The sequence below is a fragment of the Geotrypetes seraphini genome, chromosome 3 (genome assembly GCF_902459505.1).
Source record: "Geotrypetes seraphini chromosome 3, aGeoSer1.1, whole genome shotgun sequence".
Taxonomy (NCBI): domain Eukaryota; kingdom Metazoa; phylum Chordata; class Amphibia; order Gymnophiona; family Dermophiidae; genus Geotrypetes; species Geotrypetes seraphini.
The window spans coordinates 237,081,779-237,100,785 of NC_047086.1; the positions used below are offsets into that span (position 1 = coordinate 237,081,779).

General features: G+C 42.6%; 1 protein-coding gene across 3 annotated transcripts in view; it reads right to left on the minus strand.

Moving 5' to 3' along the window:
- UTRN (utrophin) overlaps nucleotides 1-19,007 on the minus strand; it is a 1,286,828-nt gene that overhangs the window by 215,172 nt on the left and 1,052,649 nt on the right. For all 3 annotated transcript variants that reach the window (XM_033935605.1, XM_033935603.1, XM_033935604.1), the window contains one exon: nucleotides 7,734-7,935. In XM_033935605.1, coding sequence (XP_033791496.1) covers nucleotides 7,734-7,935 — 202 coding nt within the window. The remainder of the gene's footprint in view (nucleotides 1-7,733; nucleotides 7,936-19,007) is intronic.

Below are 19,007 nucleotides of genomic sequence, written 5' to 3' on the forward strand. Positions count from 1 at the left end.
CAGAGCCCTGCCCAGTAGTGTGCTTAGGTTCCATCCACTGGAGTCTCCATCAAAATTCACTTCAGCCCATCTTAATCATCCCAGCCATCGAAACCCTCCCCAGGTGAAGAACCTTTGTGCATAAAAGAGGAGCAGGACTTGAGGTGATCATATAAGATTATTTTAAGGTAGCCAAACAAGTAGATAACGTGAAAGTGAAAGCTAACTTGGGTGCACAGGGAGAGGAATCAGCAGTAGGAAAAAGGAGGTGATGATGCCCCTGCTTAAGACTCTAGGTAGACATCATTTAGAATACTGTGTGCAATTCTGGAGACCACATCTTCAAAAATATATAAACAGGACAAAGTTGGTCAAGAGAACAGCTACTAAAATGGTTAGTGGCATAGGGAAAGACTTAAAGACCTCAATATATATACTTTGGAAGAAAGACAGGAAAGGGGAGATATGATAGAGATGTTTAAATATCTATGTTGAATAAATGTGTAAGAGATAAGACTCTTTCACTACCACTACTTATTTCTAAAGAGCTACTAGATATAGTCAGTGCTGTACATATTATATGGAGGTACTTTCTCTAAAGCTAAGGGGCTCAAAATCTGAGGGTTTTTGGTATCTGGAGCAAGGGTTGGTAAAGTAACTTGCAGAGGGTTATAAGGAGTTGCAGTAGGAATCAAACTCAGTTCTCTTAGAATCTAAATTCACTGCACTAACCAATAGGTTACTCCTCTAATTGAAAGGAAGCTTTGGAATGAGGGAGCACAGGATGAATGTGGAAGTGGATAGATGCAGAAGTAACCTGAGGAAATACTTTTTCACAGAATAGGTGGTGAATTTGTGGCACGGCCTCCCCAAAAACTATCAATTCAATACAGCTTGGAACAAGTACATGGGAGTGAAAGGGAGAGTAGATGGCATGAGCAGACTGTTTTTATTTTTCTCTGTTTCTTTTCTACATTCTCTTGTAGTTTAGATTCTAATAGTCCATTTCCTCCTCAGGGTTTTGGTTTACAGTTTTCCCCCCAAAAAACTCCATCTTTTTTACCTCTGAACTGCTAGGTGGTACAGGTAATGTCAGGAATGGCTCTCTTTTCTAGGCTGCAACAAAGCAATGGCTATCTCCCATGGAACAATATCAGGCGTACCCTAGTCCCTGGTTACCGCAGAAACCCAGGGCTCCACAGGATGCCTTGATTGACGGCTTTCTTCCTAAGCTCTACCTTCCTTACTTTTTCCAGCCCTTGGAACACTTTGGAAGCTTCTCCCCTCCCCCCAAGGGTAAAAGTCCTCCTGTTCCACTACTTTTCCTGGGGGTAAATATTGAGTTTTTCTTCCTCAGAATTGTTTGCCTCATTCTTTGACTCTCTGCACCCTTCAAGAAATTCCTGGGTACCCTTTCCATCACTCTTCCTACCCCAAATAGCTGAATGCTTTTGCCAGTAAGAGGAATCAAATATGACAGAGTTACATGTGCAAAAAAAGCAGAAAAACTGAGTGGAGAACATTTTGAGTCAGAGAATCCTATGGGAAGTGATATTTTTCAGGTATTTAACCAATAAACATCTATTTTTTGTATTGGGAGTTCATTGATGTTTTATCTTTTGAAATCTACAGTCAAAACAGAAGCCCTAATTATAGCTCTATAAATCAGATTAATACCACGCAACAACCAGATGCTTTTTGAAAGTAGCCAAGTAATTTGCAAGATTATACATTTACAATATCAATGCAATGCATGAAGCATGTGCCCAAAGACAAATTAGTCCCTTTGTTAGGTCCTAACTGAAACACTATGATTAAGAAACTCTCTCATAGTTTTTAATCTTGGCAAGCAACAATCTGTCTAATGTGAAGCCATTAGAAGTCCAAAGCTTTTGGGATTGCTCTAGCTTCATTAAAAGTTTAGAGACTCTGGAAATAGCTGTTTACATTTGGTGCTTTAAGTTCATAAATCACCTGTCACTATCCCTAATGGAAGCAAAATAAATGTTATAAATAAATCACATCATTATTTTCCTTAGTGAGAAACAAAATAATTAGTTTTCCATTCAAAACATCTCTAGACTACTCAGTGACAATGGATTACGATGCACAGTTTGTGATTTTCTTGTTTATGCCATCACTGGATAATGGTTTGATTTTTCCACAGAATTTCAGAATCCAATCCATTGCTAGTTTGTGGTTTCCTACCCTATAGTGGAGGCCCTTCAGTCAGTTGGAATTTCAGGATATCTGTAACAAATATTCATGAAATAGATTTGCATACACTGCTTCCTTTTCATGTATTTTTGTGCTCCATAAGACGCACCTAACCATAAGACACACCCTAGATTTAGAGGAGGAAAAACCAAGGAAAAAATGTTCTGAATCAAATTGTGCCTCTGAACCCAGCTCCCTGGAAAAATAGACAAAAATACTGCAGCAGACAGATTTTGATCACTAAATTGAAATCCTACCTTTGTTGTTTGGTGATTTCTGGTTGCACTAGATAGTTCTTTCTTTCCTTCCTTACTTCCTCAGGCCCAACAATTGTTTCTTTCTATGCCCTCCCTACTTTCTTCCTTCCTATGTTCTGAGTTCTTGCTCCCTCCCCCTTGCTGCCTTCCAGCCTTTGTCCTTCCTCCCTCCCGCACCGAAGTCTGCCTGCCTTCCTCCCTGGTCTGCTGCTCGCTCACTGCTGCCGCAACTCCATGAAGCCTGCCTTCCTCCCTACTATGCTGATTCCTCCTCCCTGGTCCGCCAACAGGCACTGCCATCGCTGCAGAATGACCCCTCCGATCTCCATCACCCCTCCCTCCCCTGGAACAAGACTTTTTAGCAGGTGCCATAAGGATCACATAAAACCCCTTCACCAAACCCCAACCTACCAACACCCCACTACCCCAAATAACCAGAGGCTTACCTCCCAGGCCCTGCCCCACCAGCGCCACTAGCAAACACACCCACCACTGAACTTGGCACAGGAAGGGGCTGTCACGATCCTCATGGCCACACCACACTGCTGACATCCCAGGAGCCCGAAAATCCCACGACAGATCCGACGGCTCCTCCAACCAAAATGAGGCACCTGCACTCCTGGACCGCAGTGCACTCAACCAGCACACCCAACGCTGACTCCTGCTGCCGAAACTCCACAAAGGGCCAGTGGCATTCAATCTGGCCCACAAGCCAGGACCTTCTCTCCGACATCAGAATTGATGTCAGGGCAAGACTTGTGGGCTCAATTGCATGCCACCAGTTCTTCTCTTCCTTTCCTGCAATGGGTAAGAGGGCGGTGAGCAGCACCAGCTGTGGCCAGGGGGGGATGGGGGTCTGCAGCGGGGAGGCGGAGGTATATTTGCTCCATAAGATGCACCCCCTTTTCCACCCCCTTTTTGGGGGTGGAAAAAGGGCATCTTATGGAATGAAAAATACGGTAGATTTATCTTATGCATGCTCCTTGTGGGCACCTTGAAAACCCAAATGGCTGGGGACTGAAAGTTCTATACCAGGAATCAAACTCAGGTCTCTCTCCATGGCAGTATGCACTCATAGAAATGAACCATAGTTCTTTATATAGTAACATAGTAAATGATGGCAGATAAAGACCCAAGCGGTCCATCCAGTCTGCCCAACTATACATGCTCCATAAGTTAATTATTTAGTTTACATGGTCCTTTTACTTAGATACTTCTGGCCCAGAAACCCAGAGCCCTGCCCAGTAGAATGCTTAGGTTCCATCTACTGGAGTCTCCATCAAAGCTAACTCCAACTCATCTTAACCATCCCAGCCCATCCTCAACTGAATGTTCATATAGGGGACACAGGCTGTGAAAGCCTGCCCAGTACTGGCCTTAGTTCCTTCAATGTATACCCATTATTTTCTGATTAGAGATCCTCTGTGTTCACCCCACGCTTGTTTGAACTCTGTCACCATTTTCTTCATTAATTTTCAAAGCCTTTATCTGAAAAACTTGTAATGAGCAGGGAAGGTAGACATATTCCTTCTCATTCTATAAATCTGGTGTGCCCGTATATACCCCACCTTCAAAATAATTAAAAACTTAAACCAATAGCATTAGCTTCAGTCTTCCAAATATGAACTGGCCTCTTTATTTGATCTTAAACCTAGGGCTAATTTTTTATTGTCCTGATATAGTTCATTTCATATTCATATAATTTCTCTTCAGTACAAGTCCAAAAATGTAGATACCGAAATCTGGACCACCTGAGAAACCAGACCTTTTAAAATTGTGACATCCGAACCTACTGAGAATCTGTACTACAAGTGCTAAACACCTTCACACCTTCTCCTGCCCTTCTTCCCGCATGACCAGTCCTAACAAGTCTTCCATGTTGCACTACCAAAGGCAGACTTAGTCACAAGGTGCCTCTGACCCCACCATCCTTCTGAAAACCGTTGTAACCTTCTGGGGTAGAAAGTGAGAGAGAGTTGTGGGCAGGGGCATGAGGGGAGTCTTGGGGACCATGCCCCTCTCCTTTGGGCTCTGGCATTTTCTTTAGCTGCAGATACAGCTGGAAGGGGAGTGGGGTGGGGGGAGGAACTTAATTTTAAAGGTACTACTAAGAATTACAAAAATCCAGACAGACCCAGTCCTCGAACAATCTATATTTTTGGACTTGTATTTGTATTTTTAAGATTCTCTCCAAATCTGCTAATGTGCAGTAATAACACAGTTACTTTACATAACAGGTATTATCCGGGGACAGCACGCAGATATTTACATGTGGGGGCCATCATCCATGGAGCCTGGTAAGGATAGGGCTAGTGTTTTGTCACTTTAAGCTTTTGCGAAGCTTAGAGAATGCCTGCACCATGCATGTGTGAGTACCTTCCCGCCTGACATTGGCTTGCGGTTCCATAAGCAAGCTAAGAAGCCAACCAGGACAGGTGGGAAGGATGTGAGAATATCTGCATGCTGTCCCCAGATAACACTTGTTATGGTATGTAACTGTACTTTATCCTAGGACAAGCAGGCAGCATTGTCTCACATGTGGGAATCCCTAGTTTGCTGAAATGGGAGGGAGAGTTGGTCTTTAGGAAGAAAATTAATTTTGTAGTACTGCTTGGTCAAAGCGGCCATTTCATCTGAAATAGGTTTCTAGACAGTAGTGAGATGTAAATGTGTGAAATGAGGATCAAGTAGAAAATGACACGGTGGTTGTTACCCTTGGCTAGCAACGGATAACCCACCGAAATGGGGGAGAGAAAGGAAGTGGTCACCGGAGGTACGGGGAGAAGACCATTCACCGCTCTATGAATGGCCTTGTCTCCGAAGTGAAGGGAGGGAACACACGCGGTCACCAATTGCGCTCCCTCCATCTGTACTGATAGCCGCTGCCCGATCGCCACTGCTGCCAAAGCATCTCCCTCCCTCCACCCTGATCGCCGCTGCTGCCGCCTGAGCCCAATCACATCTCCCTCCCTGCCTTACCTTCACGGCAGGCAATTTCTCTAAATGTGTTTCTTTACCAGCAGCTGGAGCACTGAAATCATACGTGGCTGCCGTAAAGGTCATCTCTGATGCAACCGGAAGTTGCAACAGAGACGACCTTTTCTGCAGCCACATGCGATTTCAACGCTCCGACTGCTGGTAGGAAACATATCTAGAAATTGCCTGCAGCAAAGGTAAGGGGCAGGGAGGGAGAAAGGGAAGAAAGGTGGGGTGGAGAAAAACTGAAGCTGAAGGTACCTGTGGAAGGTGGGGTGGAAAAAGTGGGGAGAAGATGTTGAGAAATGGTGGAGAGTAGGGAGAAGATGCTGGGAAATGGGGGAAAAGAGAGTGGGGAGAAGACGCTGGGAAATGGGGAAGAGAGAGTAGGGAGAAGATGCTGGGAAATGGGGAAGAGAGAGTGGGGAGAAGACGCTGGGAAATGGGGAAGAGAGAGTAAGGAGAAGACGCTGGGAAATGGGGAAGAGAGAGTGGGGACAAGATGCTGAAGGGAATGGGGAAGAGAGAGTGGGGAGTAGATGCTGGAAGGGAAGAAGACAGAGATGCCAGACTATGGGGGAACGGAGGGAAGAAGATATGTGCCAGACCAATTGGGGGTGGGGGGGGGGTGAAGGGAGAGGCACAGTAACAGAGCAAATGGATGGCGCAGAGAGAAGACAGACAGTGGATGGAAGGAATTGAATGAGAAGATGAGGCAAGCAGAAACCAGACAACAAAGGTAGAAAAAAAATTATCTTTCTTTTTTTTTTTTTTTTTACTTTAGGATAAAGTAGTATATTAGTTGTTTGATAAAAATGTATAAACAAAGCCCTGCCAGCCGAACATCTCTTTCACCAGTTCAGCAGCCAGAACTTTCATTTATAAGGAAGGAATACGCTAAATATTGCAGTACTGAGGCTTGTATGGATGCTGTGGGGACGAGGCGGTGAAGGGGACGCCTGGTACAGGGCAGTGAAGGGGACGGTGGTCTGTTGACGGGGACAGATTTTTCCCCATGTCATTTTCTAGGACCAAGTAGCTCCTTTGCAAACAACTTCAATGGGACTGTAATGCAAAAAAACCCAAAGCCACTGATGCTGACATATTTCGGACCTTGCGTGCTGTAAAATGACCCTTGAGCTGCAGCCCACCCTGAACATAGCAAAAAGAAATGCAAGCTGCTAACCATGTGGAAATAGTTCATTTGGCTACAGGTACTCCTAATCTGTTTGGGTTGAAAGAGATGAACAGATCAGGTGAAGACCTGTGTGGATTAGTCCTTTGTAAATAGTAAGCCAAGGCATGCTTACAGTTAAATGTGTGAAGAGCTATTTCCCCAGGATGAGAATGAGGCTTTGGATTAAGATGAAATTCTGTGACTACTTTCAGGAGGAATTTAGGATGAGTTCTTAGAAGCACCTTGTCATGATGAAAGATTGAATAAGGTGGGTCACAATCCAGCACTTGAAGTTCACTCACTCAATGAGCAGAAGTGACATAAATCAAGAAGATCACTTTCCAAGTGAGAAAATTGAAATGTGAAGCGCAGAGCATTCAGAGCACTGGTCTGCGCTAAAAAATGCTTCAACGGTTTTGTAAAAGGTGGGGGTAGGGGTTAAATCACAGGTGTCAAAGTCAGTCCTCGAGGGCCAGAATCCAGTCGGGTTTTCAGGATTTCCCCAATGAATCTGCATGAGATCTATTTGCATGCACTGCTTTCAATGCATATTCATTGGGGAAATCCAGAAAACCCGACTGGATTCCGGCCCTCGAGGAGGGACTTTGACACCCCTGGGTTAAATAAATAATAGTTCTTAATGAAAGTGCAATTGAAAAAAACAAGCTCTACAACGGTTTGCTTTGTGTGGTTTTCAAATAGTATATTTAGCACAGTGAGGCTAGAGCAGGGATCTCAAAGTCCCTCCTTGAGGGCCGCAATCCAGTCGGGTTTTCAGGATTTCCCCAATGAATATGCATTGAAAGAAGTGCATGCACATAAATCTCATGCATATTCATTGGGGAAATCCTGAAAACCCGACTAGATTGCGGCCCTCAAGGAGAAGGAGGGTGGTTCCCAACCCTGTCCTGGAGGAACACCAGGCCAATCGGGTTTTCAGGCTAGCCCTAATGAATATGCATGAAGCAAATTTGCATGCCTATCACTTCCATCATATGCAAATCTCTCTCATGCATATTCATTAGGGCTAGCCTGAAAACCCGATTGGCCTGGTGTTCCTCCAGGACAGGGTTGGGAATCACTGCCTTAAAGAAGCAAGCAAAGTAAGGAAAATTATGTCCACTTACGTATCAAATACATTTAAAAGCCAGTTGAGACACATGTCTACACAGAGTGGCACATTCACCAGGTCTTTGTGTTTCTCTTCCAAACCATCGTATGCAGTGGTGAGACAGTTGATCACATCTGGAACTGTGAGCAGCTGGTCATTTTTTGTCAAATTGTGTTGCCTGAAGATCTCACGGGTTGAATTTAGCTCCAGCAGGTCCACTAAACAGAGGAAAAACAACTGGTATAAAGCACAATAGGGCACAGTTTTAAAGCATTATCCTAATTCTACTTTGATTTCTTTAATAGTTTGAAGTGGCAAGCCAGACCATCATATTTTCTCCTGATTCAAGAGTCTATGGGCTCCTTTTATCAAGGTGCGGTAGGCGGTTAATGCGCGGAATACCGCACGTTCAACCGCCTGCCACGCTAGTCATTAACGCCTCCATTGACGAGGCATTAGTTTTTAGGCTTTCCGCGGGGGGTTAGCGTGTGATGAAATGTCCGACGCGCTAACTCCCGTAGCGTGCCTTGATAAAAGGAGCCCTATAGTCTTCATCATCATCACCTGCACCTTGAACTCTCTTGCCCTAAATTTAAATCAGGACTGAAGAACCATCTGTTTGCTACTCCTGATTCTTTTCCTGGAATACACTTCTCCCTCCGTATTCGCGGTGACAGGAGATTAACAAGTCAGTGAATACAGAAAAACTGCAAATAACTTTTTGTATGTTATTCGCAGTTTTCTGTTATAAAACTCTAGAGCAGGGGTGCCCACACTTTTTGGGCTTGCGAGCTACTTTTTAAATGACCAAGTCAAAATGATCTACCAACAATAAAATTTAAAAAAAAAACACAAAGCACACTGTACGCATAGAAAATGTTAATTATCATTCCTATTCCAGAGTTTTTCAAAGAGGTCAAAGCAGATGACTCTATGCACTATCACCTCAGTAACAACCATACAAAAATAGACAAATATACCCCCTCCCTTTTTACTAAACCACGATAGCAGTTTTTAGCGCAGGGAGCTGCGCTGAATGCCCAACGCTGCTTTCAACACTCATAGGCTCCCTGCGCTAAAAACCTCTATTGCGGTTTAGTAAAAGGGGACCTTAGTGTAAAATATAGACAGCAGATATAAATTCAGACACATTTTGATTACTAAATTTAAAATAAAATCATTTTTCCTACCTTGTCTGGTGATTTCATGAGTCTCTGGTTGCACTTTCTTCTTCTGTCTGTACATACAATCTTTCTTCCCTTCTTTTAGCCTGTATGCTTCCTCTCCTCCAGACCTCATTCCTTCCCCCAACTTTTCCTTCCTCTTCCCTGCCCTTTCTTTCTCTCTGCCTCCCTTTCTTTTTTTTCTGTTTCTCTTCTTTCCTTCTGTCTCCCTGCCTGCCCTTTTTCTTTCTTTCTCCCTGCCCTCCCCCAAGCCACTGCCACTGCCATCGGGGATCAGGACCCAAACGCCACCAATAACAGGCCCCAAGCTCTCCCTGCTTCGGCCAACCAGCATTCCTCTCCCCGACGTCAATTCTGCCGTTGGGAAGAGGAAGGCTGATCAGCTCAAGATCGTGATCAACCTATTGGGGGAAATGCTGCCAGGTCCTGCCTTCGCGGAAACAGAAGTAGGCAGGACCCGGCAGGAAGAAGAACAAATGCTTCACTAACCTGTCTCCCGCTTTAGCCCATAGCGAACGCTTGCTTCAGGGCTCTCAACATGTGCGTGCCGGCTTCCCTTCTCCCCTCCCCCCCGGACATAACTTCCGGTTTCGGAGGGAAGAGAAGAGAAGCCGGCACGCACACGTTAGAGCCCAGAGCATAAGTTCGCTACGGGCTGAAATCTCCAAGCCGTTTTTTTGTTGTTTTTTTTTTAATGTTCAGCAGCGGCAGATGACAGCTGGGCGGACTGCCCAGCTAAAAGGCCCTAGGGAGAACACTGGAGAGGCAGGCTGATCGCCCGTAGATCAGGACGGCAACACGAGTCTATCACGGAGCCTGGGATGGGCTCTGCGATCGACTCACGTTGCCTTCCTGAGCTACTGGTCGATCGCGATCGACGTGTTGGGCACCCCTGCTCTAGAGGATATGATAAAACCGCAAATAACCTGACCTGTTCCTGTGAAGAAAGTGTAGCAATTTTCTCTGAACAACGCTGGGTCACAAGGAGCAGCCACACTGCGCCATACTCTGTCTTTGATCACCACATACAATCACACCCAAGTCCTCCTCTTCTGTCATGCACATAAGTTCTTCACCCCCTAAACTGTAACGTTCCTTCGGGATTTGCAGCCCAAATGCATGCATGACCTTGCATTTCTTAGCATTACATTTTAGCTGCTAAATTTCAGACCATTCTTTAAGCTTTAGGGGGAAAAGAACTAAAATCAAGGGCATGATCTTTGCAATGGATTAGAAAATTTCTCATTTGGTATAACTCAATGCCTTTATAGCAGTAAGAAACTCTACCTCCAAAGACAAAGGAAAAGTAACACCAAATAAATTAAAAAAAACACCTCATAGTATGAAGTTGGAAAAGTTTAGCTTCTTATTTCTGCTAACAAAAGATGTTCTCTTATACTCTCCGGGGAGTGACAAAAAAATCAAATCCACCAAGGACAAAAAGGTAACCCCAAATAGCTCATCCATATTACAAGGAACATTGTAAATAAGATAATATAAAATCTTTACATTGATTACAATTAAAACTCCCACTCCTTATCAACCTTTTTACTTGACGTGCAGCCCGCAGACATACCCTTAGGCACACAACAGATTTAAAAGTATTTGATCATTGGCACTCAAATGTCAGTAACACAAATGATATCAATATGCATATCGCAAATGAAACAAATGGCAGCTCAATCTTTGATTCGACTCACTGAGCATTAATTAGAAAGATGGAAATAGAAGCAGAATCCTCAGATAATTCAAACTGTTTAACCTGCAAATGCAACAACTTTACATATTTCTGACACAGCCATAACATTCTATTTATAGATCTTAACATGCTGTAATTGTGCATACCCATAACAGGTAACTCTCATCACAGATCCATCATACTTAAAGTGACCATATATTTTTTTTCCTCAAAATGGGATAGGACACCACCCTCCACTCCCCGGACCCCCCTGGATCCCATTAAATATAGTGCAAAATGATATAAATTCTGACAGCAGACGTTAATTCTGATGTCGGAGAGGAAGTTCTGGGCCAGCCAGGCAATGATTGGCTGGCCCAGAACTTCCTCTCTGACGTCGAAATTGATGTCGGGGGGGGGGGGGAAGGAGAGGCTTGTGCAGTTACTGCATGCATCTGACCTATTGCTGTGTCATGTTGGGGAAGCAGATTGCCTGTCCTGTTGTCACCACGCACAGCTTCGGGACGCCCTTTCTGAAAAAAGGGACATTTCGGCATCCCGAAGCTGTGCGTGGGGACAACGAGACGGGTGATCTAAAAACAGGATGGTCCCATTCAAAACGGGACGAATGGTCACATTAATCATATTAAGTAACTGTTGACTATACAAAGTCAAGGAATTCAGAGAGACAGTTTGGTTGTTGACCAGTTACATAAACCACAAAAAAACCCTCAAATAATAGAAGCACTTTACATTGCCATAATAACAAAAGGAATAGTTTAAATTGCCTTTCAAACAAATCTTATTAATCAAATTCTTTGATATATCTAATCTCAGTGTTCCATCAAGCCACACCAAAGGCCTTTAGGCCCTTCTTTGGCTTGTTAAGGCTGCACACTTTGGTGTTCCTTATACCCATTTCAGTCACTTCTTATTCTATGTAAGACAATCACACAATTACCTCAGAAAAATGAATGAGTATATCTTAAAATCTTAAACTTTAGTCTGGAGGTGATGGGGAACCAGAACAGTTTAACAAGCAGAGGAGTGGCATGACCTGCTTTGAGTTATAAAACATCTTTACTGTATTATTTTTTAGGAACATAATTTGTTTTAGCTAAATACAAGGCACACCTGCTAACAAAGAATTACAATGGCCCGATCTAATAATGATCAAGATGTGAGGTAATGTTTTTAATGATTTATGATCAAGAAAAGGGTAAAGAGATTATATTCTTAAAGAACAGAAAGCTTTAGAGTCAATTTTCAGTTGGTGGTCCTCAACGTTTTGCTAACTGCTGCAGGTGTTATACCTGGAAATTCAATGTCGAGCCGTATCAGAGTTTCAACACTGAATTTCCAGATTTCTTGACGCGAGCGGGGGGGAGGATGCTGGTTCGCAGGGGGGATGCTGATCGGATTGAAAAAAAAAAGTTGTAAAATGCGTTCACACATATAACGCGCACGGTTATGCACAAATCGTGTATAACGCGCGCGTTATATGCGTGAAAATACGGTATATCTTTTTGAAGGTGAGGTCTCCAGAAATGTACAAGAGCAAACCAAAACAAGAAAAAACTGCAGATTGACGTACAATGATGCGGGCAAAGTTTATTGGTTAAAATTGAACTTAAAATGCGGTTAAAAACACATCGCCTAAAGGCAAACGAATCAATGGACCCAACACGGTCCATGTTTCGGGAAATACACCTTCATCAGGGGTCCCAAATGGAAAAAAAACTCAGTTAAAACCGCAAACAAGCTTATGCCCATAACTCATAGCTGATTAGTGCAATATTCGGCTAGGTTAAGACCGGCTAAAGTTAAGACCGACTTTTATGTGGTCCTATTTATATCATTATTTTGGCCAGTTAAGTGCTGAATATTGGCATTTAACTTGCTAATTCCCCCCCCCCCCACTCCACACACACACATACTTCTACTAAGCAATGAAAGTGGTTTCTACTGCGGCTTTTAGCATTCATTAAATGCTCTGAGGCTCAAAGAATTGGTATGAGCACTGTTGCAGCATTGGAGAATTTAGCACCCCAGGCCGCAGTAGAAACCTCTAATGTGGCTTAGTAAAAGAGGACCCAAGTGCTGACTCCGTCTCCAAAATAGTCCGTTTTGGTTTGGGTGCTAACCAGACATTTTCAGCAGCACTAAATGGCTGGATAGCCCTGAATAAGCAATTTAACCAGCCATTGCTATCTGAATAATATTATATGTTTAAGTAGGACTGTATGAATAGCTGTCTAAAAATAGCAAATAACTTACCTATTTAAGACTTGCACATTAAATGGTCCTACTTAAGACGGCCTGGCAGAACACTGACATAAAGAATATAAGAATTGCCGCTGCTGGGTCATACCAGTGGTCCATTGTGCCCAGCAGTCCACTCTCGCGGCAGCCCTTAGGTCAAAGAACAGTTGAGTCTAGCCTTACTTACGTACGTTCTGGTTCAGCAGGAACTTGTCTAACTTTGTCTTGATTCCCTGGAGGGTGTTTTCCCCTATAACAGCCTCAGGAAGAGCGTTCCAGATTTCTACCACTCTCTGGGTGAAGAAAAACTTCCTTACGTTCGTACGGAATCTATTCCCTTTTAACTTTAGAGAGTGCTGAATACATAGACCTCATTTCCTGTTTGGAGGAGCGATGCTCAATATGAACTGAAAAGGGGATCATGAATGTTCCTTTATCCAGCATGGTGGGGCACAAAAGAAGTAGACAACAAAATACTGTCTTAGGTAAGGCTCTCTGGCTGGCAATTACAAATGGGCATAACTGGGTAGACAGAATGAGCCAAATATTCTTTATCTGCCACCCTTATGGAATTCAGTGTCTCTCTTTTTCTGTTACACAAAAGTAGCCAGCAGGCAAATGAATATGTAAAAAAAAAAACAGCCGATAAATATGTTACCTCTTGCTTCGCCAATATAGTACCTATTAGCAAACCAGGAACATAAGGCTTTTCCTGATTACTGTGTTTGTAGAAGGAGATTGCACTCCTCCTACTGTTATAATTACAAGAATGAAAATTGTACTGTGCTATTTTCTGTTCTGATTATATTTAAAGTGGATGCATAAATTTCGGCTAAAATGCTCTTAAAAATTCAATAAGGAAGAAAGATAAGTGCAGTCGATTAGAAAAACCGTAAGCATGTAGAGTACCCACTGTGATCATTTTGTGTTGTCGTATTCCTAGAAAAGGGCTTGGGACTTGTATATCGAATTATCAAATGTCCAGGAAAACCCAAACATGTCTTCTTTTTAGAGGACTATCTGGGTACGTGGAGGGATTTTCAAAACCCAGCAGTTTGTCTGGGTTTTGGAAGGTCCCGAGTTCGGGGCTGCCTCTGGAGAGCTTCTGCATATGCTTAGACATTGACAGAATCACATCACATGTACGTGCACATGAGTGTGATGTCATTGCATTGACGTCCACACATGCGCAGAGGCCTTCCAGACACGGGCCAAAGCCTGAGGAAGGAGATACGAGGTTCATGTGGGGGGCAGAGTAGGAACATGTGTCTACACTGGCATCATGGTGTGTGGGCACTGCTAATAAAATGGTTAGGCATGGAAGGGGAAGGAATAAGAATTAAAAATTGAAAATTCCACCAGATGATTATATGTAACTGGAAGAGTTAGACAGACTGAATTACACATTTTGGTAGGCAAATATTTGTTCCATGTATAAATATGAGAGAATGAATGCGGAGTGTTTGGGGTCTAGTATGATATTCAATAAGGTGTGGAGCCCATTGACTGCATATGTTGAATTGCAATGAATGTCAGGTATCTCCCTTTTTACAGATTCCTTACACATCCAGAGGGGGGGGGATGGGAAGGTATTTGGGATTTCTAAAAGTATTTATCTATAATATTGCAATAATATATGCATATGCAATGTAATAGTTATGTGAGGAAGGGAGGGAGAAAAGGATTGGTAATGTATTAATTTTGTGTATTTTAAGTGCGTTATGTATAATGCTCATGTTTAATATAGTTGTATTGCACTGTCAAAATTTGAAAATCAATAAAGAATTTAAAAAAAGTTGCATCACTTAAAAAAAAAAAAATTGAAAATTCTTAGTTAGTTATGAATGAAAGCTCCTAGTATCATGTCCCTGGTAGAGGCCAAGTTTGACTGAGTAGAAGGAAACAAGCAATAAGCATGATGCCAGCTGCGGAAACCCTGAGAGAACATAGAAGGAAATTGCCAGACCAAAAAAAAAAGTATTATTTACCTAACGTAACAGTTTGTGCCTAACTTTAGGAGTGTCAGTTTCTTCTTTGCTAGTAGAATGGCATCTTGGTACACAGATGGAGTTGAACAACATCATGCCTACCTTGAGGTGTCCAGTTATTGAACTGTATGGGTTTGAATGCTAATTTTTCCCTCCTTTCCAAACTTTCCTGAGGTTATGTCATAATTTTTACATTTTATTATTTTTAACCTGCTGTTCCTTGTTCAATTGGAATGGGTACCTACTGGACACAACCCGTAGAACTATTTTTTCAGTCACTGTCCCTTCTTTGTGGAACGCCTTCCCGTTAGACATCAGAATAGAACCCTCCATAGACAAATTCATTTCAAAATTAAAAACCTTCCTTTTCAAAATACAAACACAGTAGAAGATCTCATGCCCTGTTTACTTTTCCATTGTTTCAAGGTTGTAAAAGTAAGAAATTCTTGGATCATACATTAGCATTTCAGGCAGCTTCCTACGACAAAGAATTTCAACCGCTGTTACGTAGAGCCTGTTCTTACAAACACTTTAGAACCCTGTTGAAAACATATCTTTTCTCAAAGTATTTGGCCAAATAGTTCTTTATGTTATTTTATTATTAATTTTTTGTTAACTGCGTTGAACTTCTGGTTACTTGGTCTATAAGCACAATGTTATGTTATGTTCAAAGGTACATACAAGACTTGAGATGAAATTTTTCATGAGTGTTACATGGGTGTAGTCTACAGACCTCTGACTCAATCACAGCAAATTGATAAGGATCTGATTGTGGATATCCAAAAGTTTGGAAGGAAAGAGGAGGTTCTGCTGTTGGGAGATTTCAACCTGCCGGATGCAGACTGGAATGTTCCATCTGTGGAATCGGAAAGAAGTAGGGAGATTGTGGATGCTTTTCAAGAGGCTCTGCTCAGACAAATGGTGATGGAACCCACAAGGGAAAAAGTGATATTGGAGCTGGTCCTCACAAATGGAGAGAGTATCTCTAATGTTCGAGTGGGTGCTCACCTGGGAAGTAGCGATTATCAAACAGTTTGGTTTGATATAATGGCTAAAGTGGAGAGCGGCCGCACGATATTTAAAGTCCTAGATTTCAAACGTATGGACTTTAATGCAATGGGAGAGTAGCTGAAGAAAACTCTGTTAGGATGGGAGGACATAAGAGAAGTGGAAAGACAGTGATCTAAGCTGAAAGGAACGATAAAAATGGCTACGGACCTTTATGTGAAGAAAATAAATAAAAACAAGAGAAAAAGGAAGCCAATATGGTTCTCCAAACTAGTGGCGGAGAAAATAAAGGCGAAAGAGTTGGCGTTCGTGAAATAGAAAAAACCCCAAGAAGAGGAGTGCAGAAAGGACTACAGGGTGAAACTGAAAGAAGCCAAGAGAGAGATACGTCTGGCGAAAGCACAGGCGGAAGAACAAATGGCTAAAAATGTAAAAAAGGGAGACAAAATTTTTTTCAGATATATTAGTGAAAGGAGGAAGATGAAAAATGGAATTGCTAAACTAAAAGATGCTGGAAACCGATATATAGAGAGTGATGAGGAAAAAGAAAATGTACTAAACAAATACTTCTGTTCTGTGTTAAAAGAAGAAAATCCTGGAGAAGGACCGAGATTGTCTGGCAAAGTTACACGAGAAAATGGAGTAGATTCTGCGCTGTTCATGGAGAGTGTTTATGAGCAACTTGAAAAACTGAAGGTGGACAAAGCAATGGGACCAGACGGGATCCATCCCAGGAAACTAAGGGAGCTCAGAGAGGTTTTGGCGAGTCCTATTAAAGACTTGTTCAACAAATCTCTGGAGATGGGAGTGATTCCTGGGGAGAGCGGATGTGGTCCCTATTCATGAAAGTGGTCATAGGGATGAAGCAGGAAACTACAGGCCGGTGAGCCTCACTTCAGTTGTTGGAAAAATAATGGAAGTGCTGCTGAAAGAAAGGATAGTGTACTTCCTTGAATCTAGTGGGTTACAGGATCCGAGGCAACCTGGTTTTACAAAAGGTAAATTGTGCCAACGAACCTGATTGAATTTTTTGATTGGGTGACCAGAGAGCTGGATCGAGGACATATGCTAGATGTAATTTACTTGGATTTCAGCAAAGCCTTTGATACAGTTCCTCATAGGAGGCTGTTGAACAAACTTGAAGGGCTGAAGTTAGGACCCAAAGTGGTGAACTGGGTCAGAAACTGGCTGTTGGACAGACGCCAGAGGGTGGTGATTAATGGAAGTCACTCGAAGAAAGGAAAGGTGACTAGTGGAGTCCCTCAGGGTTCGGTGCTGGGGCCAATCCTGTTCAATATGTTTGTGAGTGACATTGCTGAAGGGTTAGAAGGAGAAGTGTGCCTTTTTGCAGATGATACCAAGATTTGTAACAGAGTAGACACCGAAGAGGGAGTGGAAAATATGAAAAAAGATCTGCAAAAGTTAGAGGAATGGTCTAATGCCTGGCATCTAAAATTCAATGCAAAGAAATGCATTTGGGGATTAATAATCGGAAGGAACCGTATATGCTGGGAGGAGAGAAGCTGATATGCATGGATGAGGAGAGGGACCTTGGGGTGATAAGTGTCCGAAGATCTAAAGGCAAAAAAACAGTGTGACAAGGCAGTGGCTGCTGCCAGAAGGATGTTGGGCTGTATAAAGAGAGGCGTAGCCAGTAGAAGGAAGAAGGTGTTGATGCCCCTGTACAGGTCATTGGTAAGGCCCCACTTGGAGTATTGTGTTCAGTTTTGGAGACCGTATCTTACGAAGGACGTAAGAAGACTTGAAGTGGTCCAGAGGAGGGCGATGAAAATGATAAGAGGCTTGCGCCAGAAGACATATGAGGAGAAACTGGAAGCCCTGAATATGTATACCCTAGAGGAAAGGAGAAACAGGGGAGATATGATTCAGACGTTCAAATACTTGAAGGGTAGAACAGAATCTTTTCCAGAGAAAGGAAAATGGTAAAACCAGAGGACATAATTTGAGATTGAGGAGTGGTAGATTCAAAGGCAATTTTAGGAAATTCTACTTTACGGAGAGGGTGATGGATGCCTGGAATGCGCTTCCGAGAGAGGTGGTGGAGAGTAAAACTGTGACTGAGTTCAAAGAAGCGTGGGATGAACACAGAGGATCTAGAATCAGAAAATAATATTAAAAATTGAACTAAGGCCAGTACTGGGCAGACTTGCACGGTCTGTGTCTGTATATGGCCATTTGGTGGAGGATGGGCTGGGGAGGGCTACAATGGATGGGAGGGTGTAGATGGGCTGGAGTAGGTTTTAACGGAGATTTCGGCAGTTGGAACGCAAGCACAGTACCAGGTAGAGCTTTGGATTCTTGCCCAGAAATAGCTAAGAAGAAAAACAACTTTAAAACAAATTTAAATTGAATTAGGTTAGGCAGACTGGATGGACCATTCGGGTCTTTATCTGCCGTCATCTACTATGTTATTATGTGAATTCAAAACATGCCAGGCAGCGAATGATAAACGCTTCCTTCAAAGCGAACCCCATCTTATTGTACTTTCCCTCCCTTTTTCCCTTTTCTTTTTATTTTCAATCTCAATGTATTTTTACCTCCCCATCCCCCTTTTCCCTTCTGTCTCAGTCAGTATTATTTGACACGTAATCCCCTTTATGATTTTATTTAGAATTCTTTTATTTGATTTTGTTTTTATTTAACTTTCTAAGCATTTTCAAAACCGGTACATCAAATGATGAATAAACTTGGAAACTTGGACTGGCAGCACAATGAACTTCCATTTACAACCACTTACGGATTCTTATTGCTTTTATCAATATCAAGACAGGCTGCTTTAGAAATTTCTGATCAAAAACTGTCACCGTTTAACACTGGCTAGGACTTCCTCACTTCTGGGGCTGTTAATCCTGCTTTCACAGTATCATCTCAGCTCTGTCTGGTCCAAGGAGCAGAGACTGTGCTTAGTAAACAAAACCTATCTCCCATGTACACTGGCATCTCCAGAAAAAATACTTGGGATAGCAACAATGAGACAAATCAGACATTTCCATACATCACACCCACTATTGCAACCCCATTTTTAAAACAGCAGTAAGTACCTTTCATATATAAAGAAACTCTTCTCCAGCTTGTTCAGCTACCAGGTAATACCACAATTATAATAGATAGCATCATTCAACAAATTCTTTTGTGGGGATTAAAGTCCA